At 39.5% G+C, this 27133-nt stretch overlaps 2 protein-coding genes and 1 pseudogene across 2 annotated transcripts in view; 1 reads left to right on the top strand and 2 right to left on the bottom strand.

Annotated features, from left to right (window-relative positions):
• The first annotated feature begins 1458 nt into the window (after positions 1–1458).
• AXDND1 (axonemal dynein light chain domain containing 1) overlaps positions 1459–27133 on the top strand; it is a 98536-nt gene continuing 72861 nt past the window's right edge. Inside the window, exons 1-8 of the mRNA XM_021682863.1 lie at positions 1459–1664; positions 3637–3809; positions 4826–4929; positions 11068–11188; positions 11975–12060; positions 14345–14401; positions 15565–15667; positions 16965–17086. Of these exons, the coding sequence (XP_021538538.1) occupies positions 1571–1664; positions 3637–3809; positions 4826–4929; positions 11068–11188; positions 11975–12060; positions 14345–14401; positions 15565–15667; positions 16965–17086 (860 nt within the window). The 5' untranslated portion in view covers positions 1459–1570. The remainder of the gene's footprint in view (positions 1665–3636; positions 3810–4825; positions 4930–11067; positions 11189–11974; positions 12061–14344; positions 14402–15564; positions 15668–16964; positions 17087–27133) is intronic.
• On the bottom strand, positions 23304–25112 carry LOC110574164 (inosine triphosphate pyrophosphatase-like). Its single transcript, XM_021682838.1, is given in 2 exon segments — positions 23304–23813; positions 24927–25112. Coding segments are annotated over 2 exon segments (696 nt in total).
• LOC110574129 lies at positions 25703–26604 on the bottom strand (annotated as a pseudogene).

The following is a 27133-nucleotide window of genomic DNA, read 5'->3' as shown; positions in this document are numbered from 1 at the left end:
AGGAGTAGGACGGTTGAACAAGTTATCTTCCCTTCTAAAATTTATTTGCCAGACTAGAGTCATCTAGACACTGGGATTCCACTCGTACTATTTGGCATTAAGGTTCCATCTTTTTTTTTTTTTTTTAAGGTAGTGAGCGGTATTAGGGAATTTGTTCGTAATATTGCTAGGGCTCTAACAAGTGTATTTTATTTATTTGAGAGAGTGAGTGCGCACGAGCAGGGGTAAGAAGCAGGCTTTCCCTGAGCAGGGATCCCGATGTTGGTCTGGATCCCAGGACCCTGAGATCATGACCTGAGCCCAAAGCAGACACTTAGCCGACTGAACCACCCAGGCGCCCCAAGGCTCCATATTAACAGAAAATGACCGCTGGTGGCGGCAAGGGGCGGGATTTCAGCTCTTCCTTGCCAATGCGTTTATCCCATTCTTCCCTGAGAACAGGTTTTTGGGAAGCCCCAACAATTTTACTTGGGTTGACTCCGCCTAAAGCGCAATCTCCTTCCCTGCCTCCAGCGAAAAAAAATCCTCGACCTAAGAATGCCTTGAACGTGCTGGGTGGGGTGGGGGTTGTGCGTTAAGTGCCCAAGGAAGACTTAACCAAGAGGTCAAGGGCAGGGGCAGCATCCGCAAGGAAGCCTCAACAGATGGGAACCCAGAGCTTTTGGTTACCTAATTTCGCCTTGGATTTGGCTTTTAGAAAAATAGGAAAAATAACAAAAAAGTGGGAGAGAGTAATGGAAAAACAAATCTCTTCCGGGATGCTGGCTCCAATCTGGCGCCGGGTGCCGCGAAGGTAGTCCGCGGGGGCGGAAGAGCGACCCCGGCCACCGCTGGCGCCTGCGCACTGGCGACGACCTGCGGGCGCAAGCGCCGGGATCGAGTCACTTGCGCACTCCGTGAGAACGGCCCGATTAAGTATGTTTGTTCTCTATTGCTGCTGAACCTATGCTGTGGTGAAAAACCACCGCATCCCTGGGTGTTGGGAGTCTTTAGCAGTCCCCCTCCTCCGCCGGCACCGCTGAAGACAGCCCCCAGTGAGGGCGGCCAAAGCTCGGGGTCCTGGGTTTCTATGACGACACGCAGGCGCTCCGGAAAAGGCGAGGCGACCAGCTGTCTGGCGGGAAACGCAATTTACCGGTAGCAGTTGTGTCTGTTTCCCATCACTTCTGAGGCGGACCCGGCGCCCACGCTGCCCTGCCCCGAGTCCGCGGAGCTGCTGTGCCCCAGGGCGCTGCGTGCGGGCGAGGCCTCGGCCCCGAGCTTCCCGTCTGGAGCCGGGGACCCCCTCCGGGTGGGGCCGGCGGTCGGTGGGGGGCCCGAGCAGGCTTCTCAGTCGCGTCAGGTGACCTGAGAGAACACAGAAGGCTCCCCAAAGAAGGAAAACCGAAGCTAGATGAATTATAAACTCTGATCCTAACATAAGCACTAAATGGATCTCTCTCTCTTTTTTGCCTGCAGGACAGTGTGGCGGCACGGCCAGACCCCAGTACGCTGCTGATTTGTTTCCAAGATAGCTTTCTGGAGCGATATTTCAAATTACTAAAGCGAGTGGTAGGAGGCCTTGACTGTTATGTCTCTTCCGAAAACGTCCTCCACATTGCTAACCTCCTTGTCAACACCTGAGGGCAAGAAATTAAGAGTCTCTGCATCCAAGGAGGAGACAGGTAAAGTTCTTCAAGGATCCCGCAGACAAAAGTAATCACGGCCGTGGATGGAACTCACAGCCCCTTCCGCCGTTCCCCTGAGTCTGAGACTTTAGGATACCTTAATTAGTTTCGTTTTTCTAATACACTTGTTTCAATAAAATCAAAAGCCATTCCTTTTATAGTACTTTTGAGTCAGAGTCCTGTCTCACTACTCCACCTAAAGACTAATTTTTTTCAAATGATGATGAGTTTTATATTGTTTTAAAACTTCTTTTTAGAGATTTATTTATTTATTTTAGAGAGGGAGAAAAAGTGGGGGAGCGGCAGAAGGAGAGGGAGAATACCCAAGCATTACCCCTCTGCTAAGTGCAGAGTGCAAGGGATGGCTGGATCTCGCCACCCTGAAATCATGACCTGAGCCCAAATCAGGAGTCATATGCTCAGCAGACTGAAGCACCCAGGCACCCCTAGTTTTATAGTTTTAAATTCACCCTATTTTAAGTTCCAGTAGTTGCATGAAACTACTTTTTTTGGTACCTGGGCTCTGACTTTAAGGAACCAGTTTGTATCAGGTTTTAACAATATATCTAAATGACAAGAATTCCCTTAAGATTTTCATTCATCTAGAGATAACTGCAGATCTGCACTAGAATAAGAATCAGCTAGACTCATCCCTACTCCCATTATGTCAAAACTCACTCCAACACCTTCATCTTTTTTTTTTTTTTTAGAGGAGATTGTGCTAAAGCCCCACCCAGCTTTTTTTTCTTCCTATTTCTTGTGATATTTAACTCCATTTCAAATATTCAAGAGATAAAGAGATTTGGTAATGTGAACTTCAGAAGTTTTGCTGGTGAACAAGGAAGGCATGATACCTCCTTATAGAAATTAATGATGAGGGAGCAGAAAGCAAGCTGAGGGCAAAGCACAAGCTGACAGCCCACAATCCTCCCAGCCCCCCTCCTGGGTGGGATGTGTGTGACATTCCTCAGGTACTGCTGGCTGTCCTAAAGCCAAGGGAACGGAAAAACAAACGGTTAACTAATAGAGATCACAGTCCCGCGAGACATGAGTCTCCATCAGTTTTCCAATGTCTTAGTGATTTACAAGGAAAAAGCATTCTTATCAATAGCCTAACTTTCAGAGACCCATAATTCAACTTTCTGGAGCCCTAACATCACCCTCTCTTCCATGAGTGATGTGGGAAACAGAGGCATAAGGAAATGTAAACAAAGTTGAGTTTGTTAATCCACTAATCTACGCCCCTCACAAAGTATGGCTTATGTTAATGATATATTTTTGGAATGTTGGTGAGGGGCGTGGATTAGTGGAGAGTTCTGTAAGAGCCACAACCCCACTCTCCTTGACTGATTTCACAGGAGGCCTTTACCTATTTGTTCCCATTCCCTGTCTTTACAACTCCTCCGCCCTACTCAGGCTGAATAGAACACTCTTGGTACAGTTCTCTGCCAGTTTGCTCAGATTATTCCACTCTCTTCATTTCCAACAATCCTAATTCTGCTTTTCCTCTTAAACCCAACTCAGATCCCTTCCACTCTAAAAATGCCCCAATTAATGCAGTTATCCTCACCTTTGGATTTACATAGAAATAATTACTAAATAATTTGACAGTTGTGAGGGGAACTTTCTTTTGTCCTTTTCACATCAAAGGGAAAATAGTCATTTTAAGGCTCTTCCACTTAATTGAGCAGGTGATGTGAGTTTAATTTTCAGCTTTGAATTTGGAATAATGGAGGTTCATCTTTGTGCCTCAGTTTTTGAAACTGTGTGTTAAAAGTGTGAGGAGAGCAGGCAATATGAGCATTTTTTTCTTGACTAGATGATGTTCAGTACTGTTAACTATTCTTGGCAACCAGAAACAGTGTTTGCTCTGTTAGAAATATACAGGTAGTATTGATGAAGCAGCCTGGGAATTTCCAACTAACTACAAAAAACTGCAGCAAGTTTTTCTTTCCTGTTACTTTCTTAGTACTTCCTGAACTAAAGGAGAAAAAAAATATGGTGGATCGTTCAAAACCCCTTCCTACATCCCTTCAGAATGAGTTCATCCCTGAGGAAGTTCTTCTTTCTCTGACCTATGCAGCCAATGCTGGTCCTTGTCCTGAAAACTTACTGCCCCCTAAGAAAACTAAAACCCCAAAGGTGAGTATATACCTATACGAAGAACTGGGGAACATATGTCTTTTTGGTATCCAGTTCATTAGGTATTTATTGAACATGTTCTTGTAAAAACCAAAATTCAACTGAGTAAATTTGAGGCTCTAAGTGGCTTTATTCAACAATTCATGAGTCAGGCAGCATCCCATATAGGAAGTGGAAAGGAATTCTGAGACGCTATGCAAAATAGAGGGCTGTTTTTGGCGGAAAGGGGCAGGGACAAGGAAATCATAAACAGAAGAAAGGGTTATTTTGGGCAAGGTCATCTTCTGGGGAAGGGTGGGAGCCTATCAGGCTGATTACCTCTCTAGTGCTGATCAGGAACTTCCAGCTGATTGGCTTAAAATGCCACTCTGGGGAGATGCCACAACTGCCATTAGGTAAGGTGTTAAGTGTTGGTTTGCTGATGTGAGGCTTAGCACAAGTGACTTCATTTTGGGCTTGTTTCTTTTTTAATGTTATATATTCCTTTTTTTTTTTTTAAAGATTTTATTTATTTATTTGTCAGAAAGAGAGAGCAAGCACAAGCAGGGGGAGTAGCAGGCAGAGAGAGAAGCAGTTTCCCTGCCCAGCAAGAAGCCTAATGTGGGACTCGATCCCAGGACCCTGGGATCATGACCTGAGCTGAAGGCAGACGCTTAACGACTGAGCCACCCAGGCGTCCCAGTGTCATATGTTCCTGATTGTCTTTCAAAATACTTTAAAATTCATTTCCTAGAATGAAAACTAAAATAATTTGCAACAGTGTTTCCAAGGAAATGCTTTTTAAAATGTGATTTACCTAAGTGATCATTATTACTACTGTCAGTCTTGATATTTTTCTTTCACTTTTGAATTGTCCCAGTTTCAGTTTTTCTCCATTGTATTGATTAAGCATTCTGCTCTCTCTTTTTTTCCATAGACTATCCAAATGCCTTTAATGTAAACATTCCAAAGGATTAACAGATTTCATTTGACTAGAGCTCCCTCTGCTGTATATTCATGTATTTGCTTTTTCTTAGGGTACACTTCTGCGTCCGGCTGACCAAGTCTGGTATCACCCCATCAGAAGAAATAAGTTCAAATACCTGATTGACCATCCTGTTTCCTTAACTAGTGCTGGAAGGTAAAGAAGGCAGATGGTAGGGTAGATGCCGATGAATAGAGTTGTTTTCTCATTTTTTCTCATTTCTTTGGGAGGGGCACAGTTGAAAAAATCATAGAATCAAAGATTTTAAATTTGAAGCTTACAGTATCTTTGATGAATCAGAAAACAATCTGAAGAAGACACAAGACCACCCTTCTGTGTGTAGGATTATTAACTCTACTGGCTTTTGCTTTGTTAAGATTTGCTTTATGCATGCCTTTGTGTCCTTGTCCACTTACTCTTCTGTCCCTTGTTGTACCCTAGTAAAAGGGACAAGATCCCAGAGGCAGAGTGTCTCATAGTGCCTCTTTCATCTGTACATTTAAGAAGAGTGAGGTAACATAGCTTCATGAAAACCTTGAAAAGCAAGTGCTTACTCCTTGGTTTTTCTTAAAGTGAACGCTTCACCTTTCGATCAAATCAGCAAATACTATTTGTTGTTTTTATGTCATTCCTAAAAATATTATGAATGTCCTGGGTTTCCCTGTGAAGATTGTGACCAGCTCATTTTCTATGTGTAGTCCATTTATCAGTTGCATGCCCCTCATGAGATATCACTTCATCTGAAAGAAATAATATGTAATATTATGACACATTAATGACACATTAATATGTAATAATAAGCCATGGGTAGGTTATTTAGTCTTTCTGAGTTCTATTTTCTCATTTGTAAAAAGGGAATAATAGACTTGCTCCATTTTGTGGACCTCCCGGAGATATTGTAAAACACATATTTTAAAGGAAATAATGGGCAGTGCTTTGTATGTATGTATGTATGTATGTATGTAAGCTCTACACCCATCACGGGGCTCGAACTCACAACCCTGAGATCAAGAGGCACGTGCTCCACTGACTGACCAGCTAGATGCCCCTGTACAGTGCTATTTAAATATAAGCTGTTATTACTCAGGTATGTCTCAGTGCTAGAAAAGGTGGCAGGAACTTGGGCTATTACCTTTTGTGTCCTGGGGCTTTGGTGTCAAAGTATCGTATTTTATTTTATACCTTCAGATTATGGTTATAATTATCACTAGTTATAATTAGTAGTTATGAAATGTTTGAAGTACTTTGAAAAAATAATAAGCTATATCTGAATGCAGGAATAACCCAATATTAAAATTTTAATGTCAAATGACTTCTCACTTGGAATTTTTAAACTGTGAAGATCTGTATTGTGGTAAGCAGGATAATAGCCTCCCCGCAAAATGTTCTTGGTGTACCTCAGAGCTTGAATACATACCTTACGTAACCAAAGAGACTTTGCAGATGTGATTAAGGTTAAGGACCATGAGATGGTGAGATTAACTTGGATTCTTGGGATGGGCCCAACCTAATTGCCTGAGTCTTTGAAGTGGAAAAAGAAGGAAGTTGAACAGGTCAGAGAAGGAGGAGGACACAGTGGAAGTATGAGAGAGAAGGAATTCAGCCTACACTTGCTGGCTTTGAAGATGGAGGAAGGGAGGACACAAGCTAAGAACTACTGTTGGCCTCTAGAAGCTGGGTATGGCCCTCAGCTGGCAACCATCAAGGAAACAGGGATCTCAGTCCTAGAACTGCAAGGAATTGAGTTCTGTTAACAACTCCAATGGGCACAGAAATGGATCTTCCCTTAGAGCATCCAGAAAGGAATACAGCCTTGTCGACACCTTGATTTTAGTCTGTGAGACCTGTGTTGGACTTCTGACTTAGAGAACTATAACATAATAAATTTGTGTTGCTTAAGCTGCTAAATTTGTGGTAATTTTTATGGCACCAGTAGAAGATTAACACATGTATGTATAACTAATAGTATTTATAACAAGAGGTTATAGAGTTAGGTTAAGAGTATAATAAATACTATTATGTCTAGCAACCTTAAATATTTAGAGCACAGCAATAAAATATAAAACAACCCAGCAAATAGCCTCTGAGTAATATTTTTCAACAGCTTTATCAGTCAGAGTTCAGTGCAGAAAATAAAACCTATTTTATTTTTTATTATTTTATTTTATTTTTTTAAAGATTTTATTTATTTATTTGACAGAGAAAGACACAGCGAGAGAGGGAACACAAACGGGGAGTGGGAGAGGGAGAAGCAGACTCCCTGCCGAGCAGGGAGCCCGATGCGGGACTCGATCCCGGGACTCCAGGATCATGACCTGAGCCGAAAGCAGTCGCTTAACCAACTGAGCCACCCAGGCGCCCCGATTTTTTATTATTTTTTAAAGATTTTATTTATTTATTTGACAGAGAGAGACACAGCGAGAGAGGGAACGCAAGCAGGGGGAGTGGGAGAGGGAGAGGCAGGCTTCCTGCTGAGCAGGGAGCCCGACGCGGGGCTCGATCCCAGGACCCTGGGATCATGACCTGAGCCGAAGGCAGACGCTTAACAACTGAGCCACCCAGGAGCTCCAATAAAACCTATTTTAAACAGTAAATTGAGTATTTACAAAATTGCCAGGAGAGCTAAAGGAGAAAATATGAAGCAATACTTTTGGGAATAACTCTCAGAACAGGGTGGAATTAACCTACCATGCAGGCTACTACCTCCAAGGCTGCCACAAGAGTTCAAGAGTCCAAAGAAGGTAAAAATGGCCAATATGCACATGAAAAGCTGCTCAACATCATTAGCCATAAGGAAATGCAAATTAAACCATGAAGAGGTATTATTTCACACCTACTAAGATGACCATAGTCGAAAAGCAGACAATAACAAGCATTTGTGAGGATGTAGGGACATCGGAAGTGTCATACATTGCTGGTGGGAATGTAAAATGGAGCAGCCTCTTTGGAAAATAGTTTGGCAGTTCCTCAAAAATTTAAACATAGGCTTACCAGATGACCCAGCAATTCCACTCCTGAAATCTTGCAAATGTGCATCTACTTGCGGAACTTAGTTCTCACCCAGAACCTTAGCTGCAAGGGTGTCTGGGAAAGTGCTTTCCAACCCTTCCAACCCAAAGAGGGACCCAACACCCACCAGGGCCTGCCATATTCCAGTACTGACTTAGGTTTCAGAAACATAACCAGACTGTCCTCAGGACACTTCTAACTTCGTAAGTCATTACCTGAATTGTCAAGAAAAGATTACTTTGTGTTATGTATACTCTGTTTAAGAAAGCTGCCATGTTTTAAATACATTTTAGAAAGACTTAATGTTTTTTAAAGCATACCTCAGTTATTTGGAAAATCGATCTCTCTGAAATACTTCATTCCTTGACAACTTCAGATAAAAGACATGCTTATTTATGAACATAGCCAGTGATGATCTGAAGAAAAATTTGAAGTATGAACTCAGTTTGATAATCTGGGGGAACCAGTTTTTGTGTTATGGGTAGGCATCAAAGTTTGTTTTGTTTTTTGTTTTTGTAAATAAAAATAGATTTTCCAGAGGAGTAGAAGCAGGTGATTTACCACAAGAGTTTTATAAGAAATAAAACAGATTATTTTATTTTATTTTTTAAAAGATTTTATTTATTTATTTGTCAGAGAGAAAAAGAGTGCACAAGCAGGGGGAGGGGCAGAGGCAGAGGGAGAAGCAGGCTCCGTGCTGAGCAGGGAGCCTGATGCGGGACTTGATCCCAGGACCCTGGGATCATGACCCTAGCCGAAGGCAGACGCCTAACGACTGAGCCACCCAGGAAGCCCCAAAACAGATTATTTTTTAATGAAAAATTAACAAACAAACCAAATGTTTCCTCTAAAAATAAAGATAAAAAAATAAAAATAAAGTAAGATAACCAATATTTTTAATAATAGAAATATAAAAGTGTCCTATAGTTACTTTTTGAGAAAATTTGAATGACAGTTACCAAACCAACATTTCCTTTACAAAGATGTGTATGTGTACCTATGTATATATATGAACCATTCATTGTTTTTATGTTTTATTTTTAAAAGATTTTATTTATTTATTTGACGGAGAAAGACACAGCGAGAGAGAGAACACAAGCAGGGGGAGTGGGAGAGGGAGAAGCAGGCTTCCCGCGGAGCAGGGAGCCCGATGCTGGGCTCGATCCCAGGACCCTGGGATTATGACCTGAGCTGAAGGCAGACGCTTAATGGCTGAGCCACCCAGGCGCCCCTCATTCATTGTTTTTAGCTAACAAAGTTATATTGGCCAATCTCTAGCAGTTATTGGTGTGATAGTGACTAATGTCCCATCATCCTGAGAGCAACTTTTAAAAAAAAAACTTGATTAAAAAAAACTTTATTCATTTATCTTTGACACAAAAATTGTGTATATTTAAGGTATACAACTTGATGTTTTCATAAATGTATACCTTGTAAAAAGATCACAGTCAAGCTAAATAACTCTGTATAATTATCATTTGTGTGTATCTGTGAGTTTATATGCATGTGGTAAGCAGATTAAATTTCAGATCTATTCTCTTAGCAGATTTCAAATATATAACACAGTATTGCTAACTATCATCACCGTGCTATACATTAGATCTCCAGAACTCATTCATCTTGCATAACTGAAACTTTGTACTTTTGGACTAACATCTCATTTTCCCTTCTTTCCCCATGCGCTCATCTGACATATAAATGAAGTCATAAAATATTTGTCTTTGTCTGGCTTATTTCACTTGGCACAGTGTTCTCCAGCTTCATCCATGCTGTCACAAATGGCAGGATTTCATTTTTAAAGGCTGAATAACATTCCATTCCATTGTCTATATATAACATTTTCTTTCTTTATTCATTCATTCATCAGTGGACATTTAGGTTTTTTCCATGTCTGGGTTATTGTGAATAATGAATAATCTGAACATGGGAGTGCAGATATTTTGTCAAGATCCAGATTCATTTCCTTTGGATATAAACCCAGAAGTGGGATTGCTGGGTCATATGGTAGTTCTATTTCTTATTTTTTTGAGGAAGCTCCATACTATTTATCATAATGGCTATGCCAATTACAATTGGGGGAGGGGCAGAGACATGTGAAAATCACGTGCAGTAAGTGGCATGATTATAACTGCTATAGGAAGGTGAATTGGCAGAAGTGTGTAGAATGTACTAGAGAGACTTGAGAGCCACGTAAAAAATAGGGATAGCTTGGACTAGTGATTTGGCATTGGCAAGAGACAACAGGGTCAATGCTAGAATGCTATGAGGTTGACTATGAAATTAATAAGTGTTAGTGGTGGATGGGAATTTAGGGCAATGGATGGGAAGGAATCAATTATGTATGCTGAGCTTTTGATGGATAGAGTGGTAGTACTTCCTGGCAGAATTAGTGAGGATAGGAGGGTGGAGAGTTAGAATGGAGGGAGGATTATTCAGTGTATGTAGAGGTAACAAATGTGATAACAAATGTGATAAGGTGAGATTTGCATGGCATTGCCAAGAGAGAAAGTATAGGGTAAGAAGACAGAGAGATGAGGCCATAATGTTGCAGGGCATTTCCATTTAGTAGACAGGAAGTCACAGAGGAGTCCAAGAAGGAGAGGTTAAGGCAAAAGAACCAGGAGTCCAGTAGCACAGAGATAGAGGAGAGGATACTGTTTTTAAAAAAGAGATGATCAACCCTGGGAAATATTACAGGGAAACAGTGGAAGAGCAGAGCTGATGACTTAGCAGTAGAAAGTCATCAGATTTCTAGAGTGGTTTCAGAAGAGAGATAGTGATTGAAATTAGATTGCAGGGAAATTTCAAGAAATCTGATTAACGGAAAGTGAGAGATCGGTTGATAGATTGATCCTGATAACATGGTCAAGGAAGGACTTTTAGAAGGGGACAAGACTTGAGTTATAGATCAAAGGGAATATTCCAAGGGAGGGGGAAATATACAGAAAGTAGATTGGTAGAATGAGATCCCAAAGGATGTGGGTAAAGATGAAATCAAGGACATCAGTGGAGGAAATAACCCTGGGGAAGAGAATACATCTTCACCCGAGGTTGAAGGAAGGGAAAGGATTTGTGATGTGAAGGAGAAATATGAGGTGGAGAAGAGGAATAATGGGGTGGGGGTGGCTCTTGTCTAATGCTTCTGCTGTCTTAGTGAAGTATGAAGTAAGGAGACTGGTTTTGTGCCCCTTTTCACCCACTAGAAGATGTATGTGGATCTTACCCACTCTTATCCAGTAGCCAGACAGAAAATTTATTTTGTAAATATATTTTTCTTATTTTTAGGGATATTTCTTTTCTGTACGATGTTAAATATGTTAAAGGAGAGGCCAGGGAGAGTTCGCTTTGTCCCCCACGTTTGGAACGTTCATTACAGTCACATGATGGTGTCATTGTGCCTCATAAGGTAAATAAAGTATTTGACAAATAATTTCCTCTCCCTCTAATTTTTAAAAATCATTTCCTTAAAAATATAAAGCAATGCTGTACTGTAACACTTTCTAATTATTTCTAGGAAAAAGTATTTAGTGGGAAAGTTTCTATGATACCTTATTTTAAGCCATTTTTCAAACTACAGTTACCCACTTTAATCTAGAAATACAGTATAGAAGACTAGATTTTTTTTTTTAATTTATAGTTCAAAGTTGTAAAATTCTTATTTTTGGCATGTTGCTAAGGTAAATTTTAAATTGCTATTGAATTTTATTTATTTTTTATTTTTATTTTTTGAAAGATTTTATTTATTTATTTGAGACAGAAACAGAGATAGCAACAGAGAGCACTTGTGGGAAGGAGAGGGAGAAGCAGGCTCCCCACTGAGCAGGGAGCCTGATGCTGGGCTCAATCCCAGAACCCTGAGATCATGACCTGAGGTGAAGGCAGATGCTTAACCAACTGAACCACCCAGTCACCCCTCCTATTGAATTTTAAAGAGTCAATGGATTACTGAATGTGTGGGACATGTGTGAATAATACTAAAACCAAGGTTGTTCTTTAATTCACAGTTATTTTTTAAATGTGTGCTCCGCTAAATGTTTTTTATTATGTCCTATGGTCCATATTACTAATACTGTTATTTCTATAATCAAACCTCTTAATAAATAGTATCCCTTTGGGATAGGAATGTTGATTTATGCAATCCAACTTTTTTCATTTACTAATGTTTTCATTCTCGTCCTTCTTTCTTTTTAAGCCAAAGAAACTAACAGATACTTTGCTTCCTGAAGAATTTCATATTGTGTCAAATACAGGAGTTTCAGGTTTGGAGTGTTATGATGAGTGAGTACCATAGTATATCCTGAATATCTGACAAGTGGAACTGTTTCCCCCTCCTCAGACATAGAGGAACCTGAGAACAGTTCCTAGATAATATCTACATTGAAATAAGGAAACCTTTGGCCTTCCATCCTAAATTTAAGAATGAAAATGTCTTATTGAAAAGAGAGTTTGGGATTTTAGTAATCAAAATGTTCTCTGTCTTTTCCTACTATTTAATTTTCAATTAAAGAAGTGGTTCTGTGTTCTGAATGCTCACCTAGGCCTCCTTAGGAATGGTTTTGGGTAGTGGCCAAAGAGACAAAGGAAAGTAGCCCTCTGAGTTGATGTCTCATAAGGCACACTCTAGGGCTTGGATCCAGCCTTCACACTAGTCATCTCCAGTTTTCTTTGTTTCCTGCTTATGTCATTGAAAATGGGATCTTCCTTGTATTTTCTGAAACAACGTTTGAATGTTTCATAGTGTAAAAAACTAGAATTATGGACTAAGGTTTTATAATAAAATCTCCAGAGGCTGTCACTCTTTTTACTTTTTCAATACACATGGCATTTCCTTATGATAGTGGGTTTCAGAATAATATTTTGTCAAAAAGAACTAAATGGAATTCATTTTGGGGGAACTTTTAATTTTTATATAATTTCAAAATTATAAAAATGTTACAAAAATATGGCAAGCAACTCTCATGTACTCTCTGTTTTAACTCACTATTTATATTTTGCCTTATTTGCTTTGATATACACACACACATTAAAATTATTCAAGAGTAAGTTGGAGATATGACCCTTTACCACCAAATACTTCAGTGTATATTTCCTAGCAACCTACCAGTTATAGATCTTTTTGATGACTTTTTTAGCTTCATCATTTCTTCTCTGTTTATTAGTTAGCATTTTACCATATGAATTTATGGATTTCTATTTTTTTTCTGTGGGTTATAGTTCTTTACTATGATTATTTTTTTTTAAAAGATTTTATTTGTCAGAGAGAGAGAGAGGGAGAGAGAGCACAAGCAGAGGGAGAAGCAGGCAGAGGGAGAAGCAGGCTACCAGCTGAGCAAGGAACCCTATGCGGGACTTGATCCTAGGACCTGGGGATCATGACCTGAGCTGAAGGCAGACTCAGCTTAACCAACTGAGCCACCCAGGCATCCTTACTATGATTATTTATATGTTCAAAAATTTTTAGATTTGGCCAATGTTAGCTCCTCTGAGCTGGCTCTTATGTTCTTTGGACATGTCCCCATTATTCTTTGAGTGTTTCCTTATTTTCTGACTCAATAAGATTTCCAGGTTCATCTTATATTTCCCAACTCCAGCTATGGAATGAGCTATGTCACTTCTCCAGGGAGTACTGATTCCTTTTAGTGGAGAATGTACTTAGAAATCAAGATCTGGGTGGTAGGCATGCTCATTGTGCCTGGGCTATCATTGTTTCTGGTTCCTCTCATTCATTTTTGAAACTTTGAGTCTTTATAGTCCCTGGAGATTTTTCACTGATCTAAATTCTGAAAATGGACCTTATTAACCAACTGAGTTCCAGTAGGGGGCAGAACGAAAGGAAATGCTTATTAACAAGGGGAAGAAAAATGTTACATAAATAATAATGAATTAGGATTACCATGTGGTTCTCACTGTGATACTCATTTAGGTGGAAATGAGCACTTTCAGAGGACAGATTTGGCTGGGAGTTAGGAAAACTGGGTTCTAGCTTCATCTCTGCTTATTAATTTTATAACTTGTTTATTCACTTAACTTTGTTGACTTCAGAGTTCTTAGAACATCCTTCCACCTTTGAAAAGGCATTTAAAAAAATGAACTAAGGAAATGTCCGTATTGTCACATATGAGGAATGTTATTAAAACTTCTTTACTAAAGGGCACCTGGGTGGCTCAGTTGGTTAAGTGACTGCCTTCGGCTCAGGTCATGATCCTGGAGTCCCTGGATCGAGTCCCGCATCGGGCTCCCTGCTCGGCAGGGAGTCTTCTTTGCCCTCTGACCCTACCCCCTTTCATGTGTTCTCTCTCATTCTCTCTCTCTCAAATAAATTACGCAAAAAAAAATCTTTAAAAAAAAAACTTCTTTACTAAAAATATTCCAAATATGATAAATGTCATTACATCTGTGTCTGTAGATGCCTTGGTATGATCTTGTGGGTAAAATGATAGACCTTTTCGATTGCCTCCAAGCTTCCCAATTTTTGAGGTCTTAGGTTTATCATGTTGTGATATGTGATAAACAGGCCAGTTAATTTTCTTACAATAATATTTATCTGTCTTATTTATTGCAGCAAATATACTACTCTCCTCACAGATAGTGAAAACAGGCTATTGCTCTTCCCATCCATGTAAGTACAGTTTATTTTTGAAAGTATTTCTCAGAAGGAACATATACATATGAATATGTATTTTAATATACATATGTATTTTTCTTAGTACTTTATTGCATAGAAAATATTAAAGTTATAGCAGAAACCCAAGATAATAAGTGTCCACAATTCCATCATCTAATCAGTGTTTTCAATTTTCACATATTTATAATAATATTTAAGTACTATAAAATATTTTTTTTTACAGTTAAAAATTTTTTTTTTCTAAAATTTTGTTGTGGTAGGAACACTTAACATGAAATCTGTCTTCTTAACAAATTTTTAAGTTTTCAATACAGTATCATTCAATCTAGGCACAATGTTGTACAGCAGATTGTTTGCTACAGTCTTTTTTTTTTTTTCTTATCTCTCCATTGTCCTTTTTCTTCACTTACATACTTACATTGTGAAGTAACCAATACTAACAGCTTGGTATTTATCTCTCCATATTTCTTCTATGTTTTTACAATCCTGCACACTAGGTGTATAGAATTTTTGGAAGGAAGCATTATTTTATTTACAAAAAGGATCATACTATTTACATTTTCCTTTTCTTTTTTATTTTTTAAAGATTTTATTTATTTATTTGACAGAGAGAGACATAGCGAGAGGGAACACAAGCAGGGGGAGTGGGAGAGGGAGAAGCAGGCTTCCCGCAGAGTGGGGAGCCCGATGTGGGGCTCGATCCCAGGATCCTGGGATCATGACCTGAGCCGAAGGCAGATGCTAAACGACTGAGCCACCCAGGCGCCTCCCTTTTTCTTTTTTTAAAAATTTTGTTACTGCTATAATCCACCAGATCAGTACATACAGGGCTAATGCTTTGAAATACCATTAATATTCCATGGGCACCTGGGTGGCTCAGTCCGTTGGGCGACCTCTTGGTTTCACTCAGGTCATGATCTTCGGGTCCTAGGATTGAGCCCTAGGTTGGGCTCCACACTCAATGGGGAGTCTGCTTGGGGCTTCTCTCCCTCTCCCTTTGTCCTTCCTCCTCCAGCTCGCTCTCTCTAAAAAAAAAAAAACAAAACAAAACCCATTAATATTCCATAGTATATACATTTTGTATATATTCTTTTTGTCATTTGAGGATAACCTGTTACAACACTTAATTACATAAGTCTGTCACCTTAATCTTTTAGGAAACCTAATAAAAGAGTAGAAGTGGTCCAGCTGAATGATGTGATGGATGCTATGCTAGAGAGGGCTGGTGTGGAAAATCAGGAATATACAGGGCCAACCAAGGTAATTGCAAAGATCAATGTAACCTAGTGGTTGAGAGCATGCATTCTGGAGCCAGAATGTCTGGATTAGAATCCTGGCCCTGCCATTTATTAGCTAGTGACCTTGGGCAACTCACTTAATGTATTTGTGTCTCAATTTACTCATCTTTAAATTAGAGGTAATAATAATACCTACCTCATAGGGTTGTTGTGGAGATTGAATGACATATGAATATAAAGGGCTTAGAATAGTGCTGGGCATGTAGCAAACACTGTATAATTGTTGGTATTATTATTACCGTATTTCATTGGCTATAAAGTACCATTCATTATAAGACCTTTATTATTTTATGTACCACTAAAAAACACTGCCAATTAAACCATGCTTTCTTACCTCTTAAAATTTTTATTTCATTAATGAAAAAGCTCTTTCAACCTTAAAGAGATACAGATATTTTTCTTTATGAGGGCTCTTCCTCTTTTGTTTTGTAAATTTTTATTTTTACAGAATTTGAAACTTAAAGACAAGTTCAGTATAAGGCATTCCTATGTAAGCTTTACCCAGATTCACTAATAGTTTTACATTGTGCCCTACTTGCTTTATCATTCTCTCTTCCTCTTTACATACATATCTCTATATGTATAGTTTTTCCTAAGCATTTTACAGTAAGCTGGTGACATCATGCAAACATTACAGGGTATGTTTCCTATGGATAAGGATATTCTCTAATATATCCATAATATAGTTAATCAAAATCAGGAAATTTAACATAGATGTGTTGGTATTACCTGTCCATATTCAAATTTCAAATTTTATCAGTTGTACCTATAATGGTTTTTATAGCTCTTGTCCCCTCTGTTTCAGGATCCCGGGATCACATAGTGCTTTTATGTGTCATGTTCCTTTAGACAACTATATTCTGAAACAGTTCCTTGTTTTTCTTGACACTGATATTTGGAAGAGCATATGCCAGTTATTCTGTAGAATGTTCCTCAATTTTGGTTTGTCTGGTGTGTACTCATGATTAGATTCAGGTTATGTATTTTTGGCGGGGATGATATAGAAGTGATACTGTGACCTTCTCAGTGCATCATGTAAAGAGGTACATGATTAAACATACTTTAAAAAATATATTTTTATATTTATATTTTAAAAATAATATATCATTTTTGTAGATATATTTATAAAGAAAAATATAAGTGAAATAAATTATCAAGGTGTTTCTAAAACATTCACATTCAGAGTATTTACTTCCTAAAATGGTTTTTTACTGATAAGATAGTAATAAATACTGATGATATTCCTTATCTTCTGCCAGATGCACAAACTACTACATGTATTGAGGAAGGAACAGACCATTTACAATACAGTATTTCATGAACTTATTCGACAAGTCAGTGTGGATTGTGCAGATAGAGGAGAACTACTGTCCAAAATCAGGTTAGAGCTGTTACTGGAATATCCCGGTTTGAGTTTTATATTACAATTATGTTTATATCTGCTTTTGAGAAGATCACAAAAGTTCCCTTCTTTATTCTATGATAATAAGGAACTGAATTGCATTTCTATTTTCTATAGTAAAAATATAATAGTTGAGAACTTCCTTAAGATGATTTCTGTTGAGATGTTTGACACCATATTCTTTTTTTTTTTTTTTTGAGATTTATTTATTTTAGAGAGGGGAGGAGGGGCCGAGGGAGAGGGAGTGAGAGAATCTCAAGCAGACTGTGCGCTGAGTGCAGAGCTTGATGTGGGGCTCGATCCCACAAACCTGAGATAGTGACCTGAGCTGAAATCAAGAGTCTGATGCTTAACCAACTGTGCCATCCAAGGGCCCCGACACCATATTCTTTTATGATTGGGAGTGAAGTGCTGTGTGAATTACTAGAAAATGTATAGATTCTGGAGACAGACTGATCTGGTTTCAAATCAACATCTAGATGTGTGACCTTGGCAAAAGTGTGAGCCTTAGTTTTCGCATCTGTAGATGCAGATAATAACTACTGTGAAAAATTTTATTTGTCCATTTGTTCATTCATCAGTCAGTGATGTTTACTGAGTGACTACTCTGTGTCAAGCATCAAGAGGCTTCACAGGATTGTGGTGAGGTTAAATGAGAGCACAGAGGTAGATGGTCAATACATATAATTATTATAGATGATCATGATAAATACTATCATAACTATAATGTTTCTGAATGACTGTGGTACTTTAAAAAACCTGGAAGGAATAGTGGAATTAGAATATTGGGTTCAAATTACATATCTGCAGCTTACTTGCCATGGAACCACAGGAAAATTATTAGATCTTTCTGAATGTGTTTCTCCTGAATGAGAATAAATAATATAAATTTGCCTTATTTGCCCACTGTCTGACTTATGGAAACTGAGTCTTCCTATCTGATGGTGCTGAGAAACGAGGAGCAAAGCTGTTAATAAGATACTTGTCAAGATTAGGTACTAAGGAGTCAGTTCTTGGAAGACGTCAGGAGCTGGAGAATGCAAATTAGAAGAAGGATAGGGACAACTGAAGTCTGAGTTGTCAATCTAAGAACAGAGCTAGGAGGGACAGATGACGAAGCATAGCAAAGGAGCTAGATGACTAATGGTGGATCCAGACTTTCCCATTTATGAGGAGTAGAGGTGAGTGGGACTCTTCCAGCTGATTTCAGGAGTTAGCTTCTAGGGGCCAAAATAGGGTGGGGTCCAATCCCAAAAGTCTAGACAGAAAGAGACAGGCAGGCAAGTCAAAGCCAAAATCCTTTAAGAAAAGTTGAGTCACCATGGACACAAAAATACTAACTCCAAGGTACCAGAGACAGGATCTCAGTAGGGCATAAAACCAAGGACTTAGAATAGGGTAAAGTTGGGAATTAAAAATGTAAAGTAGCTGATGGAGTGCCTGGCTGGCTCAGTCAATAGAACATGTGATTCTTGATCTTGGGGTAGTGATTTCAAGCCCCACTTTGGGCATGGAGCTTACTTTAAATAAATATATACATACATACATAAATAGAAAGTATACATGAGTGTGGAATATTCTTTAAAAAAAAAGAATACAAAGTAGGTGAGAATAAGCAATGAGATTTTAGACTGCTGCAAACATTCATGATGTGTCTATGGAATGGTGAATCATTCATTCACTAAGTTCAGAATAATCTAGTGGTCAGCATTTTGTTGTGGTAGGAGATCTTTTGAAGGTCTAGGGCCTACCTTCAATGGGGAAGGTTGTCCTGAGTTTGGTATCTTAAAGAGTTTTCCCTGCTTCACAAGACTGTTGTGAAGATCCAGTAGAAGTCCCCAGGAAATGGTAACGCCATGTATGCCTTGGAAATACTTGAGATCAGCCTGTGACTTCTCTCTGTTTGCATGTTACTGTAGCTTTCTGCTTCTGGTCTCATTGAGTGCTTCCTGATCTGCTTGTGTGTGTCTCTGCTTTTCACACTACTGCCCCTGAGGCCTGTTACAGCAGAAGGAAGTTTTCGATCTTTTTTTTTTTTTTAAGATTTTATTTATTTATTTGCCAGAGAGAGAGAGAGAGAGAGAAAGAGCACAAGCAGCGGGAGCAGGAGGCAGAGGGAGAAGCAGGCTCCCCACGGAGCAGGGAGCCCGATGTGGGGCTCGATCCCAGGACCCTGGAATCAGACCTGAGCCGAAGGCAGACACTTAATCGACTGAGCCACCCAGGCGCCCCAGAAGGAAGTTTCAAATGCAGCAAGGTTTCATAATAACACTTTTTTATAGGAGGAGTAATAACTGCCAGAGTGGATATGAGCTGAACAAGATTCTCACATTACAAAGAAATAGGGATGCTGTTGTAATCTTTTTGGTTGACACTATAAATATCTTTGGATGCAGCAGGCACCTGACATTTTTTCAGTTGTTATTTTTATTTTTTACAATATTTTACTATGGGAATTTCCAAATATCTGTAAAAATGGAAATTATTTTAAGTTTATTATTTTAAAAAAGATTTATTTATTTTTTTAAGATTTTTAAATTATTATTTATTTATTTGACAGAGAGAGACACAGCAGAGGGGGAACACAAGCAGGGGGAGTGGGAGAGGGAGAAGCAGGCCTCCCGCGGAGCAGGGAGCCCGATGTGGGGCTCGATCCCAGGACCTTGGGATCATGACCTAGCCGAAGGCAGACGCTTAATGACTGAGCCACTCAGGTGCCCCGATTTATTTATTTATTTTTCTTTTTTTTTTTTCCTAAGATTTTATTTATTTGCGAGAGAGAGAATGAGAGACAGAGAGCATGAGAGGGAGGAGGGTCAGAGGGAGAAGCAGACTCTCCACTGAGCAGGGAGCCCGATGCGGGACTCGATCCCGGGATTCCAGGATCATGACCTGAGCCGAAGGCAGTCGCCCAACCGACTGAGCCACCCAGGCGCCCTATTTATTTATTTTTAGAGACAGAGAGAGAGCGTGAGCAGGGGGAGGGGCAGAGGGAGAGGGAGAGAATCCTCAAGCAGATTCTGTGCTGAGCACGGATCCCGATACAGGGCTCATCCGAGCTGAAATTCAAGAGTCGGTCACTTAATTGACTGAGCCACCCAGATGCCCCAAAATGGAGATAATTTTAATGTGAATGCACACATTCCTACTATCTAGATTCTGCCGTTAACATTTTACTCTGTTTGCTTTATCACTTGTCTCTCCATCTAGCCATCCTTCTATCTATCCATCAATTTCATATACTTCAAAGTAAATTGCTGACCTCAGTGCATTTCCCCCTACTTTGTCATGTTTTTCATTAACTAGACAGAGTTCATTATTTATTTGCCTTTTTTTCCATTTTGAGTAAAATTTACATGTATCGAGAAACACAAATCTTGTTTGCCTTTATTGACTTTTGACAAATACAAACCCTTAACAAGATATGGAGGATTACCATCATCCCACAAAGTTCCCTAATGCTCTTTCCCAGTAAATGCCCATCCCACTTCTCCAGGAGTTTTGACTTCTTTCCCTCTTAGATTAGTTTCACCTATTTAGGAATTTCATATAAATGGGATCATGTAGCATATAGCAGTTGACTCTTGGACAACATGGGTTTGAACTGCAGAGGTTCACTTATAGCAGATTCTTTACAGTTCAGTACTGTAAATGTATTTTCTCTTCCTTATAATTTTCTTAATAATATCTTCTTTTCTCTAGCTTACCATTTTGTAAGAATACAGTATATAGTACACTAGTTTGCTCCTAGTTTGTTATTTATCTATTCATTTTTTTAAAAATGTGCTCATCTGACTTTCTTTTATTTCTTTTTAAAGATTTATTTGTTTATTTTAGAGAGAGAGAGAACATACGTGAGCAGGGGGAGGCGCAGAGGGAGAGGGACAAGCTGACTACCCCTTGAGGAGGGAGCTGGACTCAGGGCTTGATCCCAGGGCCCTGAGATCATGACCTGAACCGAAATCAAGAGTCAGGAGCTCAACCGACTGAGCCACCCAGGTGCCCCTGACTTTCTTTAAAAGATAAAAGGTTCTTTTTAAGAATAGTTTTAAATTTACAGAATTGAACAGATAATAGAGAGTTTCCATTTATCTCCCCTTCTCTGTATATAGTTTCTTTCATTATTAGCATCTGGTATTAATGTGGTGTAATTGTTATAATTAATGAAACAATATTGATATACTGAAGTCCATAGGTTACATTATGGTTTATTTTTTTGTGTTGTATTGTTCTATGGGTTTTGACAAATGCATATCTTTCAATCATAAAAAGGAATGAACTAATACATGATATAACATGGATGAACTTTGGGGTGCCTGGGTGGCTCAGTTGGTTAAGTGACTGCCTTTGGCTCAGGTCATGATCCTGGAGTCTCGGGATTGAGTCCCACATCGGGCTTCCTGCTCAGCAGGGAGTCTGCTTCTCCCTCTGACCCTCCCCCCTCTCATGCTCTCTCTCTCTCTCATTCTCTCTCTCAAATAAATAAATAAATAAAATCTTTAAAAAAATAACATGGATGAACTTTGAAAACATGCTAAGTGAAAGAAGCTAGTCACAAAAGGTCACAAGATTGTAATATGAAATTTCCAGAAGAGGCACAGCCAGACAGAAAGTAGATTAGTAGTTGCCAGGGCCTGGGAGACAGAGAAATGAAGAGTGATTGCTAATAGGAACCGTTAAGGACTTTTTTTTTGCGGGGGGAGGGTAATGAGAAAATACTCTGGAGTTAGATAGTGCTAATAGTTGTACAACTTTTTGAATATACTAAACAGTATTATATACTTTAAAGGGTGAACGTTATGACATGTAAATTATATCTCAATAAAAAAATTATGAAGTGTTCACAGTCATTTCATCATTGTGATTCCTCATTTGCACATATTCCTTTGTGTATCAAATTTCACGTACTAAAAAAAATTAAACAGCTACTTTATATAAATATTATCTGCTTTTCTAGAACTTTACCCACTAATCCTCATTTTGTACTGTGAAAATACTCAGAATAACTTGGTTCTTTCTTTTACCTTATGGCTATTTAAATATTTGAAAATAGCCATTTTTGTTTTCCCTCTTATGCATTCCCTTATCCGGGCTAAATATCCCCAGTTCTTTTAAGTTTTCTTGGTGAAATATGCTATATGTGGAAAGCACACTAATTAGTCAATGTTGATTTCAGTCTGTATAACATTGTAATGGTGGTGATACTGCATCCCTCCTCCGTTCCCATTCCTTCAAGCCCGCAGCAACCACTGATCATTCTACTGTCTCTATACTTCTTTCTTTTCCAGAATGTGATATAGTTGGATCATACAGCATGTAGTCTTTTCAGACTTGTTGCTTTACTCACACCTCAATTTTAACTGCTGAAATGTTTTCTGACCATTATCCTGTAGAATTCCCTAAGTTGTGAGCATTATATCATTGCTTTCGAGCAATTTGATTATGATACACCTTGGTGTAATTTTCTTCATGTTTCTTGTGCTTGGTGTTCATCAAGGTTTTTGGATTTGTGAGTTTATATTTTTCATCAAATATGGGAATTGATGGGATCACTGATGCTTTGAACATTTTTTCTTATTTTTAAAATCTTTTTCTGTTCATTTTGGATAGTTTCTATTGCTTTATTTTCAAGTTCACTAGTCTTTTCTTCTGCAGTATCTAATCTGCTTTTAATCCTCTCCAGTGATGTTCAACTCAGATATTGTAGTTTTCATCTCTAAAAGCTCAATTTGGGTCTTTTCAAAAATATCTTCCATGTCTCTACTTAACAATGCAAACATATAGAATATAGTTATAGTTTTTTTCCCCCCAAAGCTGATACATCCATTTTACATTGGAAGCAAGTGCTTTCAGTATTTTTATTTGCTGCATTTTAAAAACATCTAGGGCTATTTGTGTGGTTCTTCCCAAACCCTCGATCCTACCATGGCCACTTTAACATCCAAGGTCCTTTCAGGATTCCAGGCCAGGAAGCTGTGGGAGGGATAACTGAATCCTCAAGGGCATGACAATGGTGTCCCTTGCCCACAGTTTCTCCAAGCAGAGCCAACTGCTCCTCCAAACAGGGCTGGTGAGGCTGTCTCAACACTCCTAGGAAGTGGTAACCCTGAATGTAATACTTGGAGGAGAGCCTCTCTGATGGCGGAGGTTTCGGGCTAGTCTTCCCTAGATTCCTAGCCAGGACAGTCATCACTGGCTACCAGAGAGTCAGGCTGCAAAAGTGTTTTTCTAGCTCAGTCAGGGCCTGGAAGTGATGGGAGATGGTGTTCTTCTCAGCTATGGGCATCTTTGCATATGCCTGCTCATATCCATCAGGCTGAAAGCAGAGGTCCCAGCCAAAGTTCTGGAAGCCTTGGGGCACCCCGATCTGGACCCTGAACAGGGACACTAACTTGGTGGGGTCCCTGGTGCTGAGCACAAATGTGCAGAGCACACAGGCAAGTCTGTCCTCAAACCCAGCCAGGAGCTGGTAGAGACCTTCAGGCTTTAACTTCTCCAAAAACCACTTTAGGTAGGGGCCAGGGAGGCTCCCAAGGGCACTGAAGCACAGATAGGTGTCCTCCAGCAGTACAGGCCCCTGTACCTGGCGAGCTGTTTCCTGACACTTCTGTATGGAAATCTCATCAGGCTCTCCCTGGAACTCTGGCAGGTCAGTTTTCTATGCCACCAAAGTTCATGGAAACTTATTTCCTAGAATTTGAATGACCTCCTCCAGGTTTTAATGTCCATGTCTGTTAATTCTAACATTTATGCCAGTTCTGGGTCAGTGTTTTTCTCCTCATAGGTGTTTTCTGACTTCTTTGCATGCCTGATAAATTTGATTGGATGGCAGACATTGAGAATTTTAGCCTACTGGATGCTATGTATTTTTCTATTTCTTTTTTTTTTTTTTTAAGATTTTATTTATTTATTTCAGACAGAGAGAATGAGAGAGAGAGCATGAGATGGGGGAGGGTCAGAGGGAGAAGCAGACTCCCCGCTGAGCAGGGAGCCCGATGCGGGACTCGATCCCGGGACTCCAGGATCATGACCTGAGCCGAAGGCAGTCGCTTAACTGACTGAGCCACCCAGGCGCCCTGTATTTTTCTATTTCTAAAAATATTCTTGAACTTTGATCTGGAACATGATTAAGCTACTTGAAAATAATGTGATCCTTTTGGGCCTTTAGGTGGGACCAGAACAGCGCTTAATTTAGGGCTAATTATTTCTGAATACTTAGACAAGAGTTTTCTTTGTACTCTATCCGATGACCCATGAATTGTAAGTTTTTCCAGTCTGACTAGTTGGAACCAGCACTATTTTGAGCCACATGTGAGTGCTGGGTGCTTTTAGCTATTGATCCTTTCAGCTGGCTCCTTCCCTGGCCTCAGATAGTTTCTTCACATTGATGCCCTAATCATTACTTACCTGAATACATGAGAAGGACCCTCTGCGGACCTCTAGGGGATTTTCTGTACAGCTCTTTTCTCTCTGGTACCCTGTCTTCTTTCCTCTCCCTAGACTCTTAGCTCTGTCTCCTTAACTCAGGGAATCCACTGGGCTTATCCTGGGTTTCTTTGTCCTTGTGCTTTGGCCTTTCAGGTCCAAAACTTGGAGCAATCATAGGGCTTACTTTATTTACTTCTGGCCTCTCAGTGATTACTTTCTTTCATTGCCTTATATCCAGTGTCTTTAAAATTTTTGTGTCACACGTGTCTTGAAAATTGTTCCACATACTTTGTCTTTTTGTTGTTGTTATTGTTATTTCATGCAGGAGAGTACATTTAGTTCCTCTGGATTTCTTTTTATTTTTCCTATACCTATATCTATACCACAATGCTATATATAGATTAATGTCCTTGATAAGTTTTGGAAAATTATCAATGGTGATCTCTTTGAAAAATGTCTGTTTTCCATTTTCTCTTTCTGGAACTCTGATTAGATTTATATTAGACATTGTCATCCTATGCTTTTTGTCTCTTAATCTCTTTTTCCTCATTTCCATCTCCTTGTCTCTGTGCCGCATTCTAGGTAGTTTTTTGAAGACATTAATAATCTCTTTAGCTGGGGCACCTGGGTGGCTCAGTTGGTTAAGCGACTGCCTTCAGCTCAGGTCATGATCCCGGGGTCCTGGGATCGAGCCCTGCATCGGGCTCCCTGCTCGGCCTGAAGCCTGCTTCTCCCTCTCCCACTCCCCCTGCTTGTGTTCCCTCTCATGCTGTCTCTCTCTCTCTCTCTCTTTCTCAATTAAATAAATAAATTAAAAAAAAAATTTCTTTAGCTGCATCTATTCTAAAACCCATCTTTTGAGTTTTATAATTCAGTAATTATACTTCTCACCTAAGAGTTTTCTGTTGGTTTATTTCCGTATCTGTCTTATCATAGTTAATATGCTTTATATTGCTTATTCATTTATAGATTCAGTCTTTCATTTCTCATACATTTTGTGCATAGTTTTATATTTTAAATCTCATACTTCTAATATATGAAGACTATTAGTGTCTAAAATTACTGTTTGTTGTTTCCTCTGAGTCTCATTTGTGATGATTTATTTATTTATTTATTGGCAAATTTTTCAAATTTATATAAAATGAGATAATGATTACAGATATATCATAAAATTAACAAATCAAGGAGATTTTTCTAAATAAATCACATTAGATTTAATAGTTTCTTCACTGATTCTTTGTACTGAGAAAGGGTATTTTCATTGTCCCCCTCGTTCTTAAGACTAACAACAGACTTTTTGTATTCTTCAACTTCTTTTGTAGCAAGGAGCTCTTTATTTACTTCCAGATTTTTCTCAGCAACTTTCATTTGGAGAAGTGTTTCCAGGATATTTTTTTCAGAGGAGCTATTGTTCCATACATACTCTTCCATGTCTGCTTCAGTCTTATATTTCTACTGTTCTTTGGTTTTCCAAGACTCATGGTATAAAACTGTTAGCAGATACATTGCATAATCATAATTCTGTCTCTTTAAAGGGCACCCTTAAGGTTACTACTCGTGCTTTGGGGTTTCGAATAGATGGTCCGGCTGAAACATAATCAGTTGTGTCAATTTCAATGGGAAAATGCTTCTCGCATTTCTCATCACTGTCCAGTGCAGCTGGCCACTCAGTGCAGAAATCTTTAAGAGCTTCACAGTGCTTTTTAATTGCTACAGGAGTTAAATGCAGATAATTGGGTATCTTTAAAAGTTCTAGATTTCCCTCCTTTGCCTTGGGCACCCCCCTTTTTACTGGATAACCCATTCGAATGGGAAGAGGTACAGCAGATGGTTTAAATGGTGCTGCAACAGGATAAACACTAGGCCAATCTTGGTCACGTGGTCATTTTCTCTGTCCTAGGAGGTAGTGCCTTTCTTCTCAGTGGTCTTTCATATCTGGATGTTCTGTCTGCTGTACGCGGGCTTGGTATCGCAGAGAGGGTGGCTAGAGACACAGAGGTACAGAAGGCACGCGGGGTCCTGGGCCCCGGTTGCAGGGCCAGTCATGCGGGGAGCGCAGAGGCCGCCATGGCTGCAAAGACGGCAAGGCGGATGGGACAAGCACAGTCGGGAGTCAGGGGCGGGTCTGTGTGATGATTTATTTAGATGAGTATTTTGCAGTATTTGCTTTTATAGGTAACATTTGGCTAATCTTAATCATGAAATCCTCAGGTTGTAAATCATGGATGCTTCCTGAAGAGAGGATTTGCATTTTCTTCCTTCTGGAATCCTGGCTTCATGCAGTAGTCCAATACTCAGGTCTCCTACTTTGAAGCTGGTCCAAGGCTTAGTCTTGGACCCAGTGTTGGTAATTTTTTTTTTTTTTAAAGATTTTATTTATTGGGCGCCTGGGTGTCTCAGTCAGTTAGGCACCTACCTTTGGCTCAGATCGTGATTCCAGGGTCCTGGGATCAAGCCCCACATTGGGCTCCTTGCTTGGTGGGGAGCCTGCTTCTCCCTCTTCCGCTCCCCCTGCTATGCTCCCTCTCTGTCAAAGATTTATTTGTACTTTTGTACAAATATTTGTACTCTCTCCGTACAAATATATATTTTTAAAGA

The sequence above is a fragment of the Neomonachus schauinslandi genome, chromosome 6 (assembly GCF_002201575.2).
Source record: "Neomonachus schauinslandi chromosome 6, ASM220157v2, whole genome shotgun sequence".
Taxonomy (NCBI): Eukaryota; Metazoa; Chordata; class Mammalia; order Carnivora; family Phocidae; genus Neomonachus; species Neomonachus schauinslandi.
The sequence above is the reverse complement of the archived record's forward strand: the minus strand, read 5'-3'. Positions and strand labels throughout refer to the sequence as shown.